We start from the raw sequence: 20,507 nt of genomic DNA, 5'->3' as shown, positions 1-20,507 counted from the left end.
ATTTTTAGTTTCTACGATTAAAATTAAGGTTTGCCGCACTTTAATATTACCGTTTTTTTGAAATTACGATTTTGTGATAATATCGTAACAATTATAAGGCTTTAATTTCTCTAGACGTATTTAAGTTTTTAAAACTAAATATTGAAATGAAAATTTTCTATTTACCAAATTTTGTGTTGCAATAATAAAAATAATACTACCTTATACAGAGTATCTAAAAATTTATTTTAAATAATTACTAACTTTAAATGGCAATAACTTGTTTAATTTAACTGGAACACCCTGTATATTGTACGAGAATCAGATGCTTAATTTAATCGACTATCTATTTATTTAATATGTCTATCAAATTGTATTATATCATTTTTTACCTATCTCTTAAAGTTTTCGTAGAAAATGAATTTTCTTATAATTTAGACCCCATTTATCAATATACCCATGGAATATGTATTGACATTTTAGATTATTTTTAAAGATGTAACAAATTTTCCAAATGTACAGATACTAATATTGTCGATATAGTTCGCTCATTTCATTAAAAAATTGTGTATTTTGGGTGGTATTTCACAAAATTTGCAGGCTATTGAGGAAACAGAAAATGTACAGATTACAGAAATAAGTTGAAAATAATATTTATATTAAAACAGCATTATATGACACCTTTTTAAACAATGCATGCCCTTCAAACCTTCAATTTAATAGCTGTTAGTAAGAAGTTTCACTTCAAATATGCGCACATAGTGCACACACTGTTTACAAGAACATAACAATAAAAACAACAATACAGACTTAGTAATTTAATTTCACATAATAAAAAATTCTTATTAAATTAATATACATTACAAAACTAATGATTTCTAGTATATGAACGAGATATTTTAACGTAAAGCATCAAAAAGCAGTAAATTACCATTATTAAATGCTTAAATTAATACTATATAGTTTTCAAACAATTCAATGAAATGATTTCTCTTATCCCTATATAATTTTTCTTGCCTCACAACTTTTCAATATATATTTTTTATTTCTTTATAAAAGATTAAGCAAACCAACAATTGCTGGAACTAATAAGAAGGATTGCTTCAGAGATAGGCCTAAAATTCCTGAAAATATGTACCAAAAGAGAAACACTATACCGCCTTGGACGAGAAGATGTATTCCAAGTAAACTAAAAAAAATAAACAAAAAAAAATTTACTACATGAAAAAAATATATATAAAACTTCCCTAATTCGAATATTTTTATAAATTAAGTTTATTTTTTTTATTATTTAATTAGTATATCTTCTTTTTTATTAGAAATTGAATTTGATAATGTCTTTGGCTGCAATGTCTTAATTAACTAAAGCTTGATTTTCATGCATCCGTTATCCGACGATACGATATTAATTTTAATTTTATTGGTTGAATTTAAAGACTTCGATTGGTTAGAAAATTACGCAGTTTTTAAATTTATTGCATTTTCATGCCTCCGTTCATCGGATGTACGTTTTGCATGTGATTGGTGTCATTTTAAATTTTCATTTCCATAATGATTTCGCTGTTTTACTTATAGTCTAAGAGTTAAGCTTGATTTTCATGCATCCGTTGTCCGACGATACGTTGATACGATATTAATTTCATTGGTTGTATTTAAAGGCTTCGATTGGTTAACCGTTTCTAACCAACCAAAGTCTTTAAATTCAACCAATAAAATTAATATCGTATCATCGTATCGTCGGACAACGGATGCATGAAAATCAAGCTTTAGCAACGTTTTCTAGAGAGAATTTTAAGAAAGCTGCATGGTTCTTTAATATCTCTTTTGCTATGCTCTCCTGAACAGAGTGCGGACCGTCTGGCTGCCGGTAGACGTTGCGTTCACTACTGCGCATCATATCTGTATTCAACATCTGTTCACTACTGCGCATCACAAATTCTCCCTGTATTTCAGGAACTAAGGATGCTAGGACAAACATATGTGTAGCATATTTAGTTTCATAAAAAAGTAGCAAAGTAATGTGAAAATCGCATCATTGTATCTACTCATAAACGAAAAATACCATAAAACCCACGAAAATGGGATACCCTATACAGATGTGATACGCAGTAGTGAACCGCAGTAGTCTACCGGCAGCCAGACAGCCCGCACTTTGGTCAGGAGAGCATAGCAAAAGATATATTAAAGAACCAGTTTCTGAAAATTCTCGTTTTCCCGACGTTACTAGCTCTTGTACTATTATATTATTTATTAGTTTTTATTATTTTAGATTAAATTTGCAAAAAAAAGTGTCAAAACGTCCGTTATCGTATATCTTTCTCCGTTGACGGGTTGGAATAAAAAATTTACGAATGAAAATGGCGTGAAAACGCTATGACCAATCAGAGCGGACCATTGTATCAACGGATAACGGACGCATGAAAATCAAGCTTATTTTTTTTTATTTCCCTATACCTTTGAACAAAAAGATTAAGGAAGGAGCATATCAAAAAACTTAGATCGACCGCAACGGTGACCTAAAATGGCCGATTTAAATTCCGGTTTATCAGTGCCGTTCTAAATTTATTCAAAACGTGTAAAAATATGATGTACTCAATAATTTGTTGTTTTATTTTACGTTGTTAATAAATGTTGGTAGTTATTAAAATTGTTATACAAATATATAGTTCTAATAAAAACAGATAAGTTATAATAATAATTACTTATTAAGACAACCATCCGAAACGCTACTGAAGCAGGTAAATCAAATTGACGTATCTATTAATTCTTTGACATCTCTATTAATTTTTGACAAGTATACTCTGTTTTTTTTCTCAGGTAAGATTTCGACAGACGATGACAGAAAAAAAGCAGATGACGTCCCATACCAATCTATTTATTTTACTAAAAAAAGTTTCTAATAATTTTTAAGTTAACTATGGATGGGTTTAAATATAAATCCGTCATGCGTCGTCTCTTGTTGTTTTTAACCAGTTTTCTTATTTTACTAAGCGTGTTGGCCGTACTCTTCGTACACATGAAAACCGGCACCCAAGACCAGAAATGCCGACCCTTAGTATTATATATAGTCACTTACTAGCGAAAAGTTATTCCATTATTTCCCTCGATTTTTGACCGAGATCTACCTAGGGTTCCCAACCGTCCCGGTTTGGCCGGGATTAACCAGGAATCAGAAAGTTTGTCCCGGCGAAAGTTTTGTCTTGGCCGGGACCTGGAAACTAAAAAAGTGTGTACTACACACATAATATATTTTAATTTCTAATATTTAATGTTTTGTTTCAATTATTTAAAAGCTTAAACATAATTGTCCCGGAATCGCCGATGCTCAAGTTGGGAACCCTAGATCTACCGCACTCTACACAACCAATTATTTTAGACTTTTTCGATAAATCGCAATAGTATCACTGTAAATTTAAGTTCTGTCACAATTTCTTTCTAGATTTATTACCTCTAAACAACTACCAGTTGTAGAATAAATAATAAATAACGTAGAATAAGCTCAGTAAAGACTGACAAATCCACAAAATTTCAAATATATGTCAAATGAATCGTCAAACAGAACCGTCAAGGATCCCACCCTAGAGCCCTACCTTTGTCTATAATACCATGGATGAATACATGGATACATTATACTCCTTCCTGAATAATTTTATTCAAAGGGTCCATTACTTAGAGATTCGAATTAGGGAAGTTTCACAAAATACATTAAAAAAAACAGAACTTACATTTTATCTTTTTGTCTGGCGGAGTTCAAAGTTTTTACTGGGTCTTTGCTAAGATAAATTCTGGCACCGAGGGTAAGGTCATCGAAGTATGCAGGCCATACCAAAGAAGATATGTCCAGGCTGAATTCTTCTTGGTCGTTTTTATTCAGCCACGTTTGCAGATCTGTGGTATTCTTAGCAGAAAATTTCCATTCGGTAAAAATAAACTTTTCCAAACGATCTAATGATGTGTTTACGTTTCTATGAAGTTTCATTAAGCTAAAATATGAAATTATTATTAATGAATAATGAAACATATAATTTTCATAAATTATTATATCGATGCAAGGTTAAAGTTAATTTAAAAATAAACGATAATAAGTTATTTCTGTATTTTTTTTTCGTTCAAGACAAATAATAAATACCGTATGTTCCAAAAAAAAAGGTGTTAAGTAGGCTTTGAACGACCGATGATGGTAGATTGTATGGGAGAGGGGTAGTTATAGTGGTAATCACCGCGACCTTGTAGAATTATTGTGTCCCCCTTTCTTGAGTTATAACTCATCATACAGTCTCAGGGCTTTGACAAAAGCCAGTATCTGAGACGGTTTTATAGAGGTTAGTTCTCCATCCCCGATATCAGTTGTACCAAAGTTTATTATACAGGGTGGTCCGAACTGTATTCCGGAAACTTCGGCAGCATATTCTGCAGTTAAAAAAATATGTGAAAAAGTATGTATAAATGTATGTCCTAAAATGCTTAGGTTAGGAGATACAGGGTGTAGAAGTTTCATTTTTATTTCGATTTTTTCCAAATAATTTTTGAACTAACGTCATTATTTGGATGAAAATTGGTGTCTGGGAGTTTTTTGACATGAGAAATTTGATTTTGATGTCAATATGACTCCTACTAGTAAGGTAAAAAAAGGTAAAAAAGGTCTCTTGGTAAAAATCGCTACGAATAATGGTTTTCGAGATATTTGGAATCTAAATTATACATACCTGAGATCATTGACATAAATTAAACATGATGTTAATTAAGGTTGCTCAAAGCGATTTTTACCAAGAGACCTTTTTTATGTAAAAAGCGTCGTAAATGTATATTTTTTTACCCAGTAGTTTTATACAGGTACGGACGAAAGTTATTATTCTTCAAACCAGTTAAAAAATATGTAGGTGGCGCCGTCTACAAATAGGAGACCTTGACATTAGAATCAAATTTCTCATGTCGAAAACCTCCCAGATACCGATTTTCATCCAAATATTGACGTTACTTCTGAAATTATTTGGAAAAAATCGAAATAAAAATGAAACTTCTACACCCTGTATCTCCGAAACTAAGCATTTTAGGACATAAATTTATGCAAATTGTTTTACTTATTTTTATCTGCAGAATATGCTGCCGAAGTTTCCGGAATACAATTCAGACCACCCTGTATATAGCACGAATGGTTGTCTTCTCAGCGAACTCAGTGATGAGGTGTTTTTTTTTATCTCAATATGGCTGTTAAAAAGGAATTGACTTATTGTTAAACTTACATTGGACGTCCACCAGTCAGTCTAGTTATGGTGTCCAAAATGATAGCTGGCAAAAAATGGACAAAAAGCGCCGATATCTTATAGTAAGTTACTGACGGCAGCAATTTTAAATGTGGATACCATACGGCGGATTTCAAAGGGTATTTATGAAGATTATCGTTAATCCTGGTTTCTACATAGTCCCATTTGAAGGGATTTCTTGTACTGGACGTGCTATGATAGACTTGGGTCTTCTTTGATTGGGTGGCACCTAAAACAGAACATGCCTTAAGCCTCAAATTATACAGGGTCCGGCAACAGTACCTCGGGCATCTGTAGCTCCTATAATAAAAAAAAACTTACGGATTTTGTATAAGTACAAACCTAAAGTATGTATTAGAATGTATCTCAAAAAAATAATTTAACTACAGGATGACTCAAAAAGTGTGAGTGGATCAGGATCGTTTTTTTAATGGAACACCCTGTATATTATTTTTTCAATAGATGGAGAATTAAAATATGAACAATTTTTATATATACAGTACTTCAAAATTTCTAACGATTTTGCAGATATTCGCGGTTTTATATTTCATATGACATTTTCCACAGTAAATTTCTATCAAAGCCACCCAATGATTTTTCGCTCGTATTTTGCCGTTGAAAGAGCCAATGAAATAATACTGCGTATATCTGCGAAACCATTAAAAATTTTGAAGTACTTTAAATACAAAAAATTTGCATTTTCTTGAAAAAAATATATTTTTTATTTATTTATTAATATCTCTGAAATTCCAGAAATATATTTACTCATATCTTAGGATTATGTAAAGTGATTTGAAACGAAACCAAAAATGTAATAATATACAGTGTTCCGTTTTAAAAAAATCATCCCGATCCACTCACACTTTTTCGAGCCACCCTGTAGAAGTTAAAAATATTTTCCTGAAATACATCCTAGTACATACTTTAGGTCTACACTTACACAAAATTCCAAAGTTTTTTGTTCTAGGAGCTACAGATGCCCGACGCACTATTGCCGGAACCTGTATAAAAAATATTTTTACAAATTTTTTTTTCAATATTCCTTGTTTTTAGAAAAACTATCTCTCGAGGTTTCCATGATACAGGGTGATTTTGAAAATTATGCAATTTCTAAACATTGACATTCTTTTCATACACATGACATATTTTCTGACACAACTGACATTGAATCTCAGTTGTCTGACAACTTATTAAGAAAGTAAAAACAGATTCTTACATAATTTTTTACGGGGAATCCAGTAGCTTAGTTAGATTTTGTCTTAATATTACCATTTACGAGATATTGATCATTACGTTATATTAGTCTTTTTAAGCAACAAACATCTATTTAATAACTAAAAAAATATATTTTGCATTAAAGCACAAACATACCTGAATGAAATCCGGCTGCCAGGAGATTATTAACTACTATATCGACGGGAATATAGTCGTATATTAGTTGTTTAGCCACGGGTAATCGCCGAATGACACCTTTGGATGCACCCATCAGAAAACCTTGAGGACCATTTTTACTAATAGTCCAGCCTGGTACCGGTTCCTTAAAGGCACCCACAACTGCAAAAAACATCATATAAAATACAGGAAATATCGGACATAATATACAGGGTGGCTTATAATATAAAAATCCACATACCATAGAGATCTCGAAAACTAGAAGAGATACAGAGATGATTAAATTAGAGAAAAGTTGCGTCTTACGTGTATCTCAGAAACGAAACATCCGATTAAAAACAAACCAAATCATATCTTTCTGAAAAAAATAAAAACAAAATTTTGAAACTTCGTGTTCTTTCGTTAATATCTTCGGAAGTAATAGGAGTTTTCTAGATCTCCAAACACGACGTTGTAGAGCATAACAAGACGAAACTTTTCCGTAATTGAATCATCTCTGTATCTCTTCAGGTTCACGAGATATCGAGTAGTATGTGTACGGTCTTATATTTGAGTCCCCCGGTATATTTGAAAGTATCCTTACTCATGGAAGGTCTCACGATAGTGCAGGGGAAAAGTTCCTCACACTTTTGTACCTCGTGTTCGGCCATATGTTTCGTTATCGTGTAGGTGTTTGGGTGTTTGCCTAAAAGTTCTGGAGTTTGTTTTTCTAATTCTTCTGGATTTAGTTTCGCTACAATTTTGATTAATTCCTCTGGGTCTCTGGGTAGGGGATAAATTATCTATAATTTAGTCACAAAATAGATACTTTAATCTATAGTTTTTCGCGTAAGTAAATTTAGAATTACCTCTTCAGCTTCGTTCAAGTATGAGTTTACGTAAGCGCTGCTTACGTGTATTAAAACCTTTAGGTTGCGACATTTTTTAGCTAGTTCTGTTATTCGTCTTGTACCTTAAAATAAACAATATTAAGTCTTGTCTTATGTTAAATAAATTAACTTAACAGAGTCCTCCGTTATAAGCATAGATTTTTTTATAAACTATGTAGTATGAACGATCGGTTGACAGACAGAAAAATAAAATAAAAAGCGGCACACAGTGTTGCCGGTTATCTAGGGTTGGAACTTTATTGTGAAGAATAAAGTTCCAACCCTAGATGCAACATTTTTCGTAAACGCCTATTTGTGCGGTTTGAAATTTTGATGTAAAATCCGGCAATACAGCATAGAAATGTACCAACCCAACTTTTATCTCTTTTTACTACATTTGATTCTCCATTAAGCTGTTTACATCACTGTCATACACGTTAAATTCTAGACCACGCTTTTACCACAGCTTTTACGGTGACCAGAATGTTATAATCAGCTCCTATATTTGGGCTTAGGTCAACTTACCTAGTAAATTAATATTGATAGTGGTATTTAAGTCATCTCCAAAGTCCAAAGTGGCCGCGCTATGGAAGATAACATTAACATTTTGGTGTAAAAGACTTCTATCACTTTCAGAAAGACCTAAATTCTCCTCTCCAACATCTCCGGCCACTGCTTTGACACGTGCAAACACCTAAGAAAAACAATTACTGTACGGGCTGTCGCATTTTTGTGTATTTTAAATGGGTTTTCGCTTATTAGTAGAAATAGAAAGATGCGGTCCTCACTTCTCACATCACTGTTCTACTTTATATGAAACTAAAGATTCTACCAAATAAGAGGGGTAGGAAAAATCTGTATGCAGCATCTCTAGTTTAATAAAAAATAGCATAGTAATGTGAAAATGAGACACCCTATACAGGGTGGCTCGAATTCGACACTTATCATTGGGATTTCGGAAACCGTAAGAGATACAGGATCGGTTAAATGGAGGTAAAGCTGCGCAGTTTGATGCTCAATAAAATGCCGTATTGCATTTTTATTTTTTATTTTCTTTTGCATAAAATATTCTGGTGATGGAATTTTCTGTACGAAACGTCGGCAAATATCAAAGTGACTATATATAGTGTTTAAGAGTGATGAAAGGATTTAATTAAATTGAAAAAAAATCAGGTCCGTATTTAAAAAAAATTAAGTTGATGATGCTCGTCAGAAGCCGAAACGTCAGAGTCAATATTTAATCACACAGAGTTATAGAGCAGAAAGAGTGGCCATGAAAATGTGTTTTTCATTTTAAGTTATCTTAACAAATAAAGCCAGGAAACAATAGAAAACAAAATTGAAAATTCCGATTTTTTTCGAATATATTCGGAAGTATTCGGAATTTTTCAAAATGCAATACGGCATTTTATTGAGCATCAAATTGCGCAACTTTGCCTCCATTTAACCGATCCTGTATCTGTTACGGTTTCCGAAATCCCAATGATGAGCGTCGAATTCGAGCCACCCTGTACAGTATAAAAATGTGCTTGATTTTATACGAAAATAGCGAAATAATAATGTCAGAGAATATTCAGATTGTACTCGTAGCACTAACATTTTTTTGACACAATTAGCTGTTTCTGGGCACTATTGTATACTGAGTTGGAGAAGCATAATAACTTAGCTAATACAACAATTATTGTGTCGCATGTTTACAAAAATCTAAATATAATCTTGTAGTTATTTATTTTTATATGTCCTTGTAGTATACCGGGTGCGTCTCATAAGTGGCACAGTACACCTCTATAACTTTTCTATTTTTTCATTTATTTATTCAGATTTTTACAGACGAGATTTGGTATGTTAGTATATGACATAAATGGGGATTGATTGACGTATTCAATTGTTTTTTGACACTTCCTGTTTCACCGGAAATTACTACAACTTTTGATTTTTAAATGATACACTCGGTATTTTTTACTTTATTCGATAAAAAATGACAGTCTGAATAGAGTGCCATATGATATGTCAACTTTTGACTTTTTAGCTTCAAAAAAGAATTGTATTTTAAATTTCAATCTAGAGTGCCATGGCTGCGTCAAAAACACAGCTATGGTAGCTACTGATCGTCTAATATTTTTCGTGTCTTGTCCTGACCGGTTAAAAGATGTCCAAATCGTATTTTTAATCATATCTCAATTTTTTTCAAATGAAACAAGGGTGGCTGATTAGCATATTTGGAAAAAGCATTTTTTTTACGAATAATTTGGTACCACACACTCGGTATTTCGAGTCAAATTGTCGTTATGAACCGCATGTTACTTTTTTTTAAATAAACCATATGCGAAAATGTCAAAAGTTGACATATGATATATCATTCTATTCAGAGTGTCATTTTTATCGAATAAAGTAAAAAATACTAAAGGTGCCATTTAAAAATCAAAAGTTGTAATAATTTCCGGTAAAACAGGAAGTGACTAAAAACAATTGAATACGTCAATCAATCCTAATTTATTTATCAATTTTTATCTGAAAAAATAAAAAGTTATAGAGGTGAGCCACTTTTGAGACGCACCCGGTATAATATACTCCTTCCATAATTTTATTATTCATAGATTTTGACACTTACCTCATCAACAGGCTTATCTTTTAGCAAACGTTCAAAAATATTGTTGCTTTTAATTTCTTCCAATCTTTCATTGATTTGTTTCCCTTTCTTTGGTCTAAGCAATAAGTAAATATCTCCATGATTCGGTATGCTTCTCAATATTTTTTCTAGAAGACACACTCCCAAAAAGCCTGTCGACCCAGTTATAAAAATGTTTTTTCCTTTGTAGAATTCTTTGAGACCAGCTGAAGCCATGTTTTCTGTTTCTTTCACAGTCTACCTGTAAAAATATCAAAACATGTTTTTTTTTGGGTAGTTTTTTTGTACTAGCGTCTAGTTGACTCCTTAATGAACTAAAAATTGTAACTATGACGTCGTAATAACGTCAAAAATTTAATTAAAACATTAACGTACAATATTAAGCTTCGTCTACACGTAACTTTTTACCGGCCAGGTAAGAGTGGTCCGATTATACAGGGTGATTCAAAAAACATGTGCCATCTCTCATGGGGAAATTCCTCCGTAAAGATTTATTTTTTATATCAACATACGTTGCTATTAGACTCGGTTCAAGGCAAATTAATAAAATTCCGTTTATCTCATCAAGGAGGCCGAAATCGACAAATTATCAAGAGACAACTAATAATCGGCATTAAATTGCTTATAGTTCAGTCATTGGGGATTTTTGATTGGAAAAAAGTCCGGAAGTTTTGCAACTTTGCAGGTTTATAGGTTTTGGGGTCCCTAACTAAAATCCAAAAAATGCACATTTCCAGACTTGCCGCCGGCGCCGCTATCTTGCTAAGATGGCGCCCAAAATCGGTATTTTGTGAATATCTTATGGAGGCTAGAAGGAGGAGGCGAATCGACAATGGGCATATTTGAAATTTCTGTCCCTACTTTAAAGCAAGTTTCTCGGTTTGACACCAGAGGCACTGCAAGCGGGTTAGATTGATCATTTGCATTGTTAGAATACGATTTAACTGTGTTTTTACTAGTTTTTTTTAAATTTATAGTTATTTTATCGAACTATTAGCAATGTAACAATGAGTGTGATTAAAAAACCCTATATAATAGATCTTGCTTGGTACCTGGCTGTATAAGTGGGACTTACAGTAATTCGCTCATTAATTTATGAATAATTAATTTTAATTATTGAAAATGTGTACTTGTTTCCACACCACCCAAGAGGTAAAGTATATGGCGCGTTTATTTTAACGTGGTCTCCCCGGAGGCCTACTCCACTAGATAAATTAAAAACTTTAACTTATCTGCACAAGCCCGACGGATCTGGTTCATTGATGTCAAAGTCGATCGTGTCTGCCGTGCTGTTTTAGTGAACCCTAATCGACATTTGATTTCGGGAAATCGACTATACATAATACATATATCATATTTTACCCAAAATTGTAAAATTTCCAGGGACTTTGTGCCTAAACGGTTAACTTTAGCGAAAATTTTCATAAAACCTTTTTTATAGGAAATTTTATTCTCTTTAATTCTGCTCTCCTCAAATTTTCGCGAAAAACGCATAGTTTTCGAGATATTCACAAAATACCGATTTTGGGCGCCATCTTGGCAAGATGGCGGCGCCGGCGGCAAGTCTGGAAGTGTGCATTTTATGGATTTTAGTTAGGGACCCCAAAACCTATAAACCTGCAAAGTTTCAAAACTTCCGGACTTTTTTCCAAGCAGGCCCCTTTTTTGATCCCCAATGACTGAACTATTACACTATTTCGCTAATAAGAGGAAAAAAGTCAGTGGCGTCCATGCTTTTTTTAGAGAAATATTCCAGTGATAACCCATATGCATGTCTCTGGTGAATATGCCGACACATTTTTAGCTTTAAAATATGTCGCATTTATAGTAACTTTTGCAATAATTTTAACCTCAAAATTTCATTCGAAACGCTAAAAGTACTTGGAAGAAAATTATAATAAATCGACAAAATATTAAGTCTTTAACACCCTGTAGCTACGAAACAAAGCAGAATCGGACCTATGTTAATATGAAAAATAAATCTTATTTTTACGTGAGGAATCTCCCCACGAGAGATGACACATGTTTTTTAAAACACCCTGTATATGTAAAACTATTGAACTATACCTATTTGATATCTAAACATGAAAGTACATTCGTATGGTGCAACATATAAACCGGGTCACAAGAATCTGCTTTTCCTGGAGATATAATAAGACATTCTATAGATTGTTGAACCCTAATCTAGCAATAGCGTAACATTTTCCTTTAAACGGCATATTACAGTTTTTAAAATTTAATTCTAACGGTAAATTTACCATAGATTTTGAATTTCTCTGTATAATTTATTCATAAGTATTATATGAATAACTAAATAATAATAGTTATAATAATATACCTACGTAAACTACATAATTATTTCGCGTTAAGTACATTAGTAATTATTTGTGAAAAGTTCAGTGGATTTTTTTTTAATTTCTGTCTTGTTTATAAATGTTTCATAATAATTTATTCATATGAAGCTATTAATTTTTAATATAGAAAAACCGGTTACCTCCCAAAACATTATAAACAAAACCATAAAATATACCTTAAGTTGCATAAATATATTCAAAATTTCGTTTGAAATAAGTACAGAGTAACTGTTTTATCATATTTTTTTTATAAAAAAATTAAGATTATTTAACAAAAATCATTTCAGTCAAATAACTAGTGAACAGTGAAGACATGTTTTGATAATTTCCATTCCAAATATCTTGGGAATGGTTGCTCATAGCGATTTTTACCAAGAGATCTTTTTTAAGTAAAAAACAGCGAACATTTATATTTTTACACTCAGTTTAATACAGGTACGGGTGAAAAGTTATTACTCTTTAAATCAGTTAAAAAGCATGTAGGTGCTGCCCTCTATAAGGAGGAGTCACATTGACTTCGAAATCAAATTTCCCATGTCAAAAAACGCCCAGACACCAATTTTCAAATAAATATCGATATTAGTTCAGAAATTATTTGGAAAAAATCGAAATAAAAATGAAATTTCTACACCCTGTATCTCCGAAACGAAGAATTTTAGGATATACATTTATAGGAACTTTTTTACTTATTTTTATCTGCAGAATGTGCTCTGTCGAAGTTTCTCTAATACAATTCGGACCAACCTGTATATTAAAAATCCAGTTTAAAATAAATAATAAATTAAAAAAATATATATATTTATTTTATTACTTTACGCCAAAGTGATATTTTTGGATAAATACGTTTTACAATCAAATAATGTAAATAAAAAACTTTTGAACTTCGCTCTTAGTTTTTTATTGACTCTTTTACCTATATTAATTAATTTTAACACTGTACCAGAGACTGTACAACAATATAATTGACGCAAGTATGAACATATTTAATAACTTTTAATTGAACAATTATGTTAATGAAAATAATATTTCAATAAATTAGTCATTAACTAATAAAAGAGGAAATAAAAAAGTTATGTCGCAAACGCATCAGGTTTGGCAAGTGTTTGTCCTGTACCTTGTTTAACCTTTAAAATAATAGCTACCTATGGAAAATTCTGAAAAAAATATTGGTCTCCCCAAAGTATAGATATATTAAAAATTCATTTAAATTTCCCAACATTTATCAGGAATAATTATTTTTTCAGAAATTTTCCGTAATTCTATGTCTATATACTGAAATCTTGAAACTTCGGTTTCTTCCGTGAATATATTCGGAACTAATCGGAATTTTTAAGATTTCAAAAAACGACGTTGTAGGGTTCGGTAACATGCAACTTTTCTCTAATTTGATCACCCCTGTATCTCTTCTGGTTTACGAGATATCAAGTACTGTGTATTCTTATACTAACCCTGGTCACTTTATCTGCGTGATCCGTATTTTAATACATGTGACAGAGATAAATATAAATGACCAGTTAACAGACAGAGAGATCAAATAAACAGCGGCATACAGTGTTGCCGGTTTTTACGTTTGTAGGAAAATGTGTCTAGAAAAAAATTAACTATTTTAAAAACTTTCATGTATACTACTGAAATGAATATATCTAAGCTAAATATAATCTATTACAGCTGTAGTAAAATGAGTAACTAATTGTGAAAAATAAAGCTCCAACCCTAGATGCAACATTTTTCGTAAACGTCTACTTGTGCGTTTTGAAATTTTGATGCAAAATCCGGCAATACCGCATAGGAGACATGTATCAACCCAATTTTTATCTCTTTTTAATACATTTGATTTTGCATTAAGCTGCTTACATCACTGTCTTACACGTTAAAATCCAGACCACGCAGTTTCGACGAGCAGATCGGTATATGCGACACCGTGCATTTTATATAATACAGGGTGAGTCTTAAATAAGTGCAAATATTTTCAGGGCTGGTAGATCTCGATAAAAAAAACATATTTTCCCTTTACCATTTTTCAGAGAAGTCCAAAATAAGCGAGTTATTTAAGTTTGAAAATTAAAAAAATGATTTTTTTGAAAAGTTTTGAGAGCCACTGGATTTTTTCTGTATTTGCATCCCTTTTAGTGCCGTAACCATAGTGTAAAGCCGTAACTATGGTAATATCTTAGATTAAGAAATTAGACCGTGGGAGAAAATTTGCGGTGAACAGGCAGTTCTAAAAAGTTTTCGAAAAATATACAGGGAAATTTAAAAGAAAATGCACGATTTTCAACATCTTTTTTTGCGAAAAAAACCTCATAGACGTGTTCCTGGGGTCGAAATATATCACCCCTGAAAATATTTGCACATATTTAAGACTCACCCTGTATAATTGATAAAAACGAGATGCTATTTTTACATACAATTAAATTAATTTATTAATGAATCTAATAATTGAAAACTAACCAACAATCAATCTAATAACCACAGAGTATAAACAACAGATTTTAATTATTTTTTCATCGTAAAAATAAATGAATAAATGTCTATATAGGTACAAAGTTTTTAACTTTACCGAAAGTCTGTCATTAAGAAACTGAAAATAAATTAATAATTAGTAAAGGTAAATAATTAATAATTACAAACAGATACAACAGTTCAATTTTATTATTAATGATGTTTTTGGTCTGCTTGATTGAAAAAATTCGTGCTTTTTTATCTTTTGTCATATTTTCCCAAATAATTTTAGAAAAAAAAATCGAAATATTATACAGTGTGGGCCGAATTGTATTCGGGAAACTTCGACAGCATATTCTGCAGATAAAAATATAACATACACATTTTTTATTTAAGTCAATAGAGACATAGAGGAATTAATTTATCCTTATATTTTAATTTTGAACGGTCTTGATTTATTATTATATAGTATTATCTCTATTAATTTTAGTATTATTTATTTATGTAAAAATGTATCAATCAAGTAGAGAACAATCTAATTCTACATAATAACCTTGTATATGTATTAACAAGGATAAAAATAACATATTTAGACTTATCAGCCACTCGCAAAGACTCACAAACTTCAACAAATATTGCAATACGAAGATTTTTTTGTTATAAACCAAAAATATTTTATTTTTTATTAACTTTAAGAATCTCAGTACAAACAAACAAGCCTATACAGTTACAATTTTAAAAAATTCCCGTCACAAGTTACCTCAGAAATGACGATCGATAAAATTTTATACGGAAAATTATGGCGAATGTCTACCATTGTTATTCCTTTGGGTAACTTGACGCCGTTTTTTATAGTACTTAACACAATAATTATAAAATTGAATGTGTTTGAAGATAAAGTTGCGTTAAGATTGCAAATAATATACAGTATGTTCTCCAATTGTCTTTACAACAGGAAAAACTTTTTTATTATTGACATTTTGAGAAAAATGCATTCTTCATAAAAAAATTCCTTGTTCTAAAATAGTTAATCCCGCTTATACTTTTTCAAATTTCCATACCGTTTTAGAGAAAATTAAAAAAAAAACATGAAAATATGGTTGAATTTTTTCTAGAAAATCAAAACGCGTTTCTATGGTAATATAATTTCGACATCATTGCTAGACGGTTATTACATATTTACATATATACAGGGTGGTCTGAACTGTATTTCTGAAACTTCGGCAGCAGATTCTGCAGATAAAAATAAGTAAAAATGTTCGTATAAATGTATGTCCTAAAATGCTTAGTTTCAGAGATTCATAGAAATTATTTGAAAAAAAATCGAAATAAAAATGAAACTTCTACACCCTGTATCTCTGAAACTAACCATTTTAGGACATACATTTATACGAACTTTTTTACTTATTTTTAACAGTAGAATATGCTGCCGAAGTTTCCGGAATACAGTTCGGGCCACCCTGTATATTATAGTATCTTATCTATGGTTATTATTAATTTTGATTAACTTCATCTTTGCTGCTGTTGTTAAAGTACCGTATGATCGAATAAAAACGGCGTCAACGATGGCTATGAAATGAAGATCGCTGTCATTTTATATGTAAAATTATATGGGAAATGTCATCGATCGCCATTTCCAAGCCAACTGGACGCCGTCGTTTTTTTTCGATCATACGGTATTACATTTTCCAATAAATACTATCACCCTTTCCGTAGCATTGAACTAAATAAATTTTGTGCTTCTTCGACATTTTAAAACACTGAAAAATATGATGTTTTTTTTAAATCTATATGAATTCTATCAACAACAATCTATCAAAGAATGAGAACGAAATTATAATACCATAGAAACGCGTTTTGATTTTTAGGATTTCAAAAAAATTCAACTATATTTTCATGTTTTTTTTTTAATTTTCTCTAAAACGGTATGAACATTTTGAAGAGTATAAACAACATTTTTTATTTTTTGTTATTAACATTTTTCTCAAAATGCTAATAACAAAAAAAAATCTCCTCTTGAAAAAACAATTCAGTGATATACTGTAGAAAAACGTCTGTGAAATTGGCATTACTATAAACTAATCTAAAGTAAAGTAAAGGTAACTTGACACCGTTTTTTCTAGAACATATAGTATTTAACACAATAACTATAAAATTGAATGTGTTTAAAGATAAACTTACGTTACTATTACAAATAATATAGAAAGACGTCTGTGAAATTCACACTATTTTAAACGTATGTAAACTAAAGTACGAGTTAACAGTGCCTGATGTTATCCGATTCCTAGTACCCGTTAAACTGAACATTAGTACCGATAGCCGGCAGAAAATGACATTAGAACGGTAAACCGGACTTTGTTTCATAATATTTTCACGTACAGGTACCCGTGGTTTCTCTTGGATATTATTAATTAATATTAATATCACTAATTATATTATGAAAAGTTCATTACGCATTCCAATTAATTATTTATTGAGAAAATTGTGAGAAAATCTATAATTTTATATTAATAAATTATAAGGGACTTTAATACATTCACATATTTACCTTTAAGTTCATATTTTTTATATAATACACAGGGCGGCGCCTCTCATATGACGCGGGGGCTTCAATGAGAAGGACAGTTTATATTAAACTGAAATTTTATAAATTAATATAGAGCGTTTTTTTTTAAATATTATGTACAGTTTAAAAAACAAGTTATATACATATCAAAGTTGTGTTTTTTTTGGAATGGAATACTCTATAACTATACCGGGTGCGTCTCAAAAGTGGCTCACCCCTATAACTTTTTATTTTTTCAAATAAAAAAACGAGATTTGGTATGTTAGTATATGACATAAATTAGGATTGATTGACGTATTCAATTGTTTACGGTCACTTCTTGTTTCAGCGGAAATGACTACAACTTTTGATTTTTAAATAGCACCCTCGGTTTATTTTCTTTATCCGATAGAAAATGACACTCTGAATTCTGAATAGAATGACATATCATATGTCAACTTTTGACATTTTCGCATATGATTTATTTGAAACTGTAACATGTGTGTTAGTGTTTTTAACACAGCCATGACACTCTAGATTGAAATTTAAAATACAATTTTTCTTTAGGCGAGAATGTCAAAAGTTGACATATTATATGTCATTCTATTCAAGATGCCATTTTCTAACGAATAAAGTAAAAAAAAATCCGAGGGTGCCATTTAAGAATCAAAAGTTGTAGTCATTTTCGGTGAAACAGGAAGTGACCGAAAACAATTGAATACGTCAATCAATCTTAATTTATGTCATATACTAACATACCAAATCTCGTTTTTTTATCTGAAAAAATAAAAAAGTTATAGGGGGTGAGCCATTTTTGAGATGTATATTAAGTATTAAGTGATTTTCGGATTCTATGAGAAAAATAAAGGTGAGTTTTATTAAAGAAGCATATATGACCAAAATGTAAGGTTTTTGCCATATTTGACATTTTCTAAATATGAAAAATAAATTTATTTAAATTTCAACAGAAGCTACCTAAATTGAAATTTACCTGGTGGTATAGCCTAATATGTAGTTAAAATAACCATTGTCCTTTAAAACAAATTAAAATTTGAACCGAAAAGTAATACAGGGTGAAACAAAATTTTTATTGAACGTTGGTCACTTTTCAAAACAAGTTACTCATTTATTTTAAATGGAAAATGGAACACCCAGTATATTATCCCGATACTCAATGGGGAATTCATGTCTTTTCAAAATACTATTAAGGTTACTTACACCTTAGACAAAGATGTTCCTAGATATTTTCATTTTTATTACGTGTGGACCAAGCTTAAAGCATTTAATCCTTTTATTTCAAGTTGGTAAATATTTAATTTACAATTTAAACAAAGATAAAAAGTATAATATTTATTTTAGAAAAAGATCTTTAAACCCAAATCTGTTAAAATATATTTTTACTGAATAGATCTTTGAATATTTTTAGAACTTTTTACTACTTATTCTATAATTATTAGTTTTATAGTGCGAATAAAAGGTTAATCTAATAATAAAATTCTATTACTAAAGAAATAAAATTAGTTTGAAAATGAACTGGTTATTTTATTTCTATTCTATGTTTTTTAGCCCTGGGTGTTGTAAATAAGATTTTTTTGTTGCTGGTATGTGAGAGATTCACAAATCCTGAAAAACCTGAATTGCCTCATTAGTTCGTATTAAAATTAAATAAAGAAACATGTATGGAAATTTTAATAATATTCAAATGTAAATGTTTAGTAATATTATTACATTACCAATAAGCATAAAATTAAAATGAAATAAATTTGAAATCCAAGCAATTTTTTGATTTATTAAAACATTGAATGTTGAAACATGCAAGACTGCATATAAATGTATGTTTTTATCATATGGAGTTTGACTGTGTTTAATTTTATTGTTAATTAACACTAAAATTATAAACAGAACTAGAATAGAAAAAAACGAAATCCAAGGAAAACTTTTGTGTCCGCTTTTTCCACAATGTCTCAAACCAAACCACAAATATACATTTCATAAAATAAGATGTAAATATAAATTAAAATTAATTACCAGCAATTAATAAATCAACTTACCAAATCACAACACAATTTCTTTTTCGGAGAACTAACCTCACCTTGCACATACATACAAGGATGGCAACAATATATCGATATTTTCAAAGTATCGATATATCTGAATAAAAATATCGATATGTGCGATCGATATTTAAGTCTCAGATATATCGATATTTATGATGTCTAAAATCTCTATAAATGGGATACCCTATAAATAAACCATTTTTTTCTAGATTGCTACATACTCTTACCTACTTTTTTACGTATTTACACGTAAAATAGTATTTTATATCAATTTCTAGATAACACCAGAGACAAAGAGTAGCCAGAGATATGGAATGGAATCCCTTCCATATCTCTGGATACCCCTTGATCACAGCCCTTGATCCTTTGAATAAGAAGACTAAAGCGACAACGAAGGCTTTCGGTGGCGTATCGTGTTTCCACGATTTAACACAGAGTTGACACTTCTTTCTAGTTAATTATTTTATGGGTACGACATCCGAAATTTGAAGTTATCGTGTGAAATAAAAAAAGCCTGTCACATACATCCGAAAGTTCGTTCCGAAATTTGACAGTTTTAACATTTTTCTGCTGCGCTGAATAGAGATTCATGTCATGTTTTATTAGAGAACCACTTATAAAAACAACTTCCTCGCCAAATATCCCGAAATTGCCCACTTCCCACTAAACTTGTTTTTAAAACAAATGTTTTCAAAAAAGTGAGGTTAAAAACACACGATATCGTACAAAAGTTAAACAAAAATTTAACTTTATACGACGTCGGATGATTAGTTAAAATTATCGGATAAAAATTGTTGTCAAAATATTTCGACCAATAGGAGCACCGTCGGATCGTCGTGTCATCGGATTTCGGATGCATGAGACTCCGGCTTAAGGAAGGAGCATAATGATATCCATGTATTCATGCATGGTGGGCGGAAAAAGCACTCTAGGGTGGGGATCCTTGACAGTTCTGTTTGACGATTCATTTGACACA

At 30.9% G+C, this 20,507-nt stretch overlaps 1 protein-coding gene across 2 annotated transcripts; it reads right to left on the bottom strand.

Moving 5' to 3' along the window:
* Positions 1–782: 782 nt before the first annotated feature.
* On the bottom strand, positions 783–19,621 carry LOC115879972 (putative fatty acyl-CoA reductase CG8306). Of its 2 annotated transcripts, none has more exons than XM_030897157.1 (9): positions 19,526–19,621; positions 10,116–10,374; positions 8,030–8,198; positions 7,484–7,587; positions 7,219–7,417; positions 6,615–6,797; positions 5,223–5,472; positions 3,705–3,962; positions 783–1,168 (listed from the first exon to the last, which is right to left on the bottom strand). In XM_030897157.1, the coding sequence occupies exons 2-9, from the start codon at positions 10,347–10,349 to the stop codon at positions 1,030–1,032; spliced, it is 1,536 nt and encodes a 511-aa protein (XP_030753017.1). In that variant the 5' UTR covers positions 10,350–10,374; positions 19,526–19,621; the 3' UTR covers positions 783–1,029. The 2 variants fall into 2 exon arrangements, with proteins under 2 accessions (XP_030753017.1, XP_030752945.1); XM_030897085.1 differs by lacking the exon at positions 19,526–19,621 and adding an exon at positions 17,111–17,260.
* Between the last annotated feature and the right edge of the window lie 886 nt (positions 19,622–20,507).

This window comes from Sitophilus oryzae, unplaced genomic scaffold, assembly GCF_002938485.1.
Source record: "Sitophilus oryzae breed Bouriz unplaced genomic scaffold, Soryzae_2.0 scaffold_1000_pilon_pilon, whole genome shotgun sequence".
In the NCBI taxonomy this organism is placed as follows: Eukaryota; Metazoa; Arthropoda; class Insecta; order Coleoptera; family Curculionidae; genus Sitophilus; species Sitophilus oryzae.
This window is presented reverse-complemented; position numbering and strand designations above follow the sequence as displayed.

Excerpts from the sequence above, each read along its gene's own strand:
- LOC115879972 (XM_030897157.1), bottom strand. The coding sequence starts at position 10,349 with ATGGCTTCAGCTGGTCTCAAAGAATTCTACAAAGGAAAAAACATTTTT. Across the intron at positions 8,199-10,115 it reads AAGATAAGCCTGTTGATGAG|GTGTTTGCACGTGTCAAAGC; the intron begins GTAAGTGTCAAA and ends TGTTTTTCTTAG. Across the intron at positions 5,473-6,614 it reads GGCAGCCGGATTTCATTCAG|GTGCCACCCAATCAAAGAAG; the intron begins GTATGTTTGTGC and ends GTTCTGTTTTAG.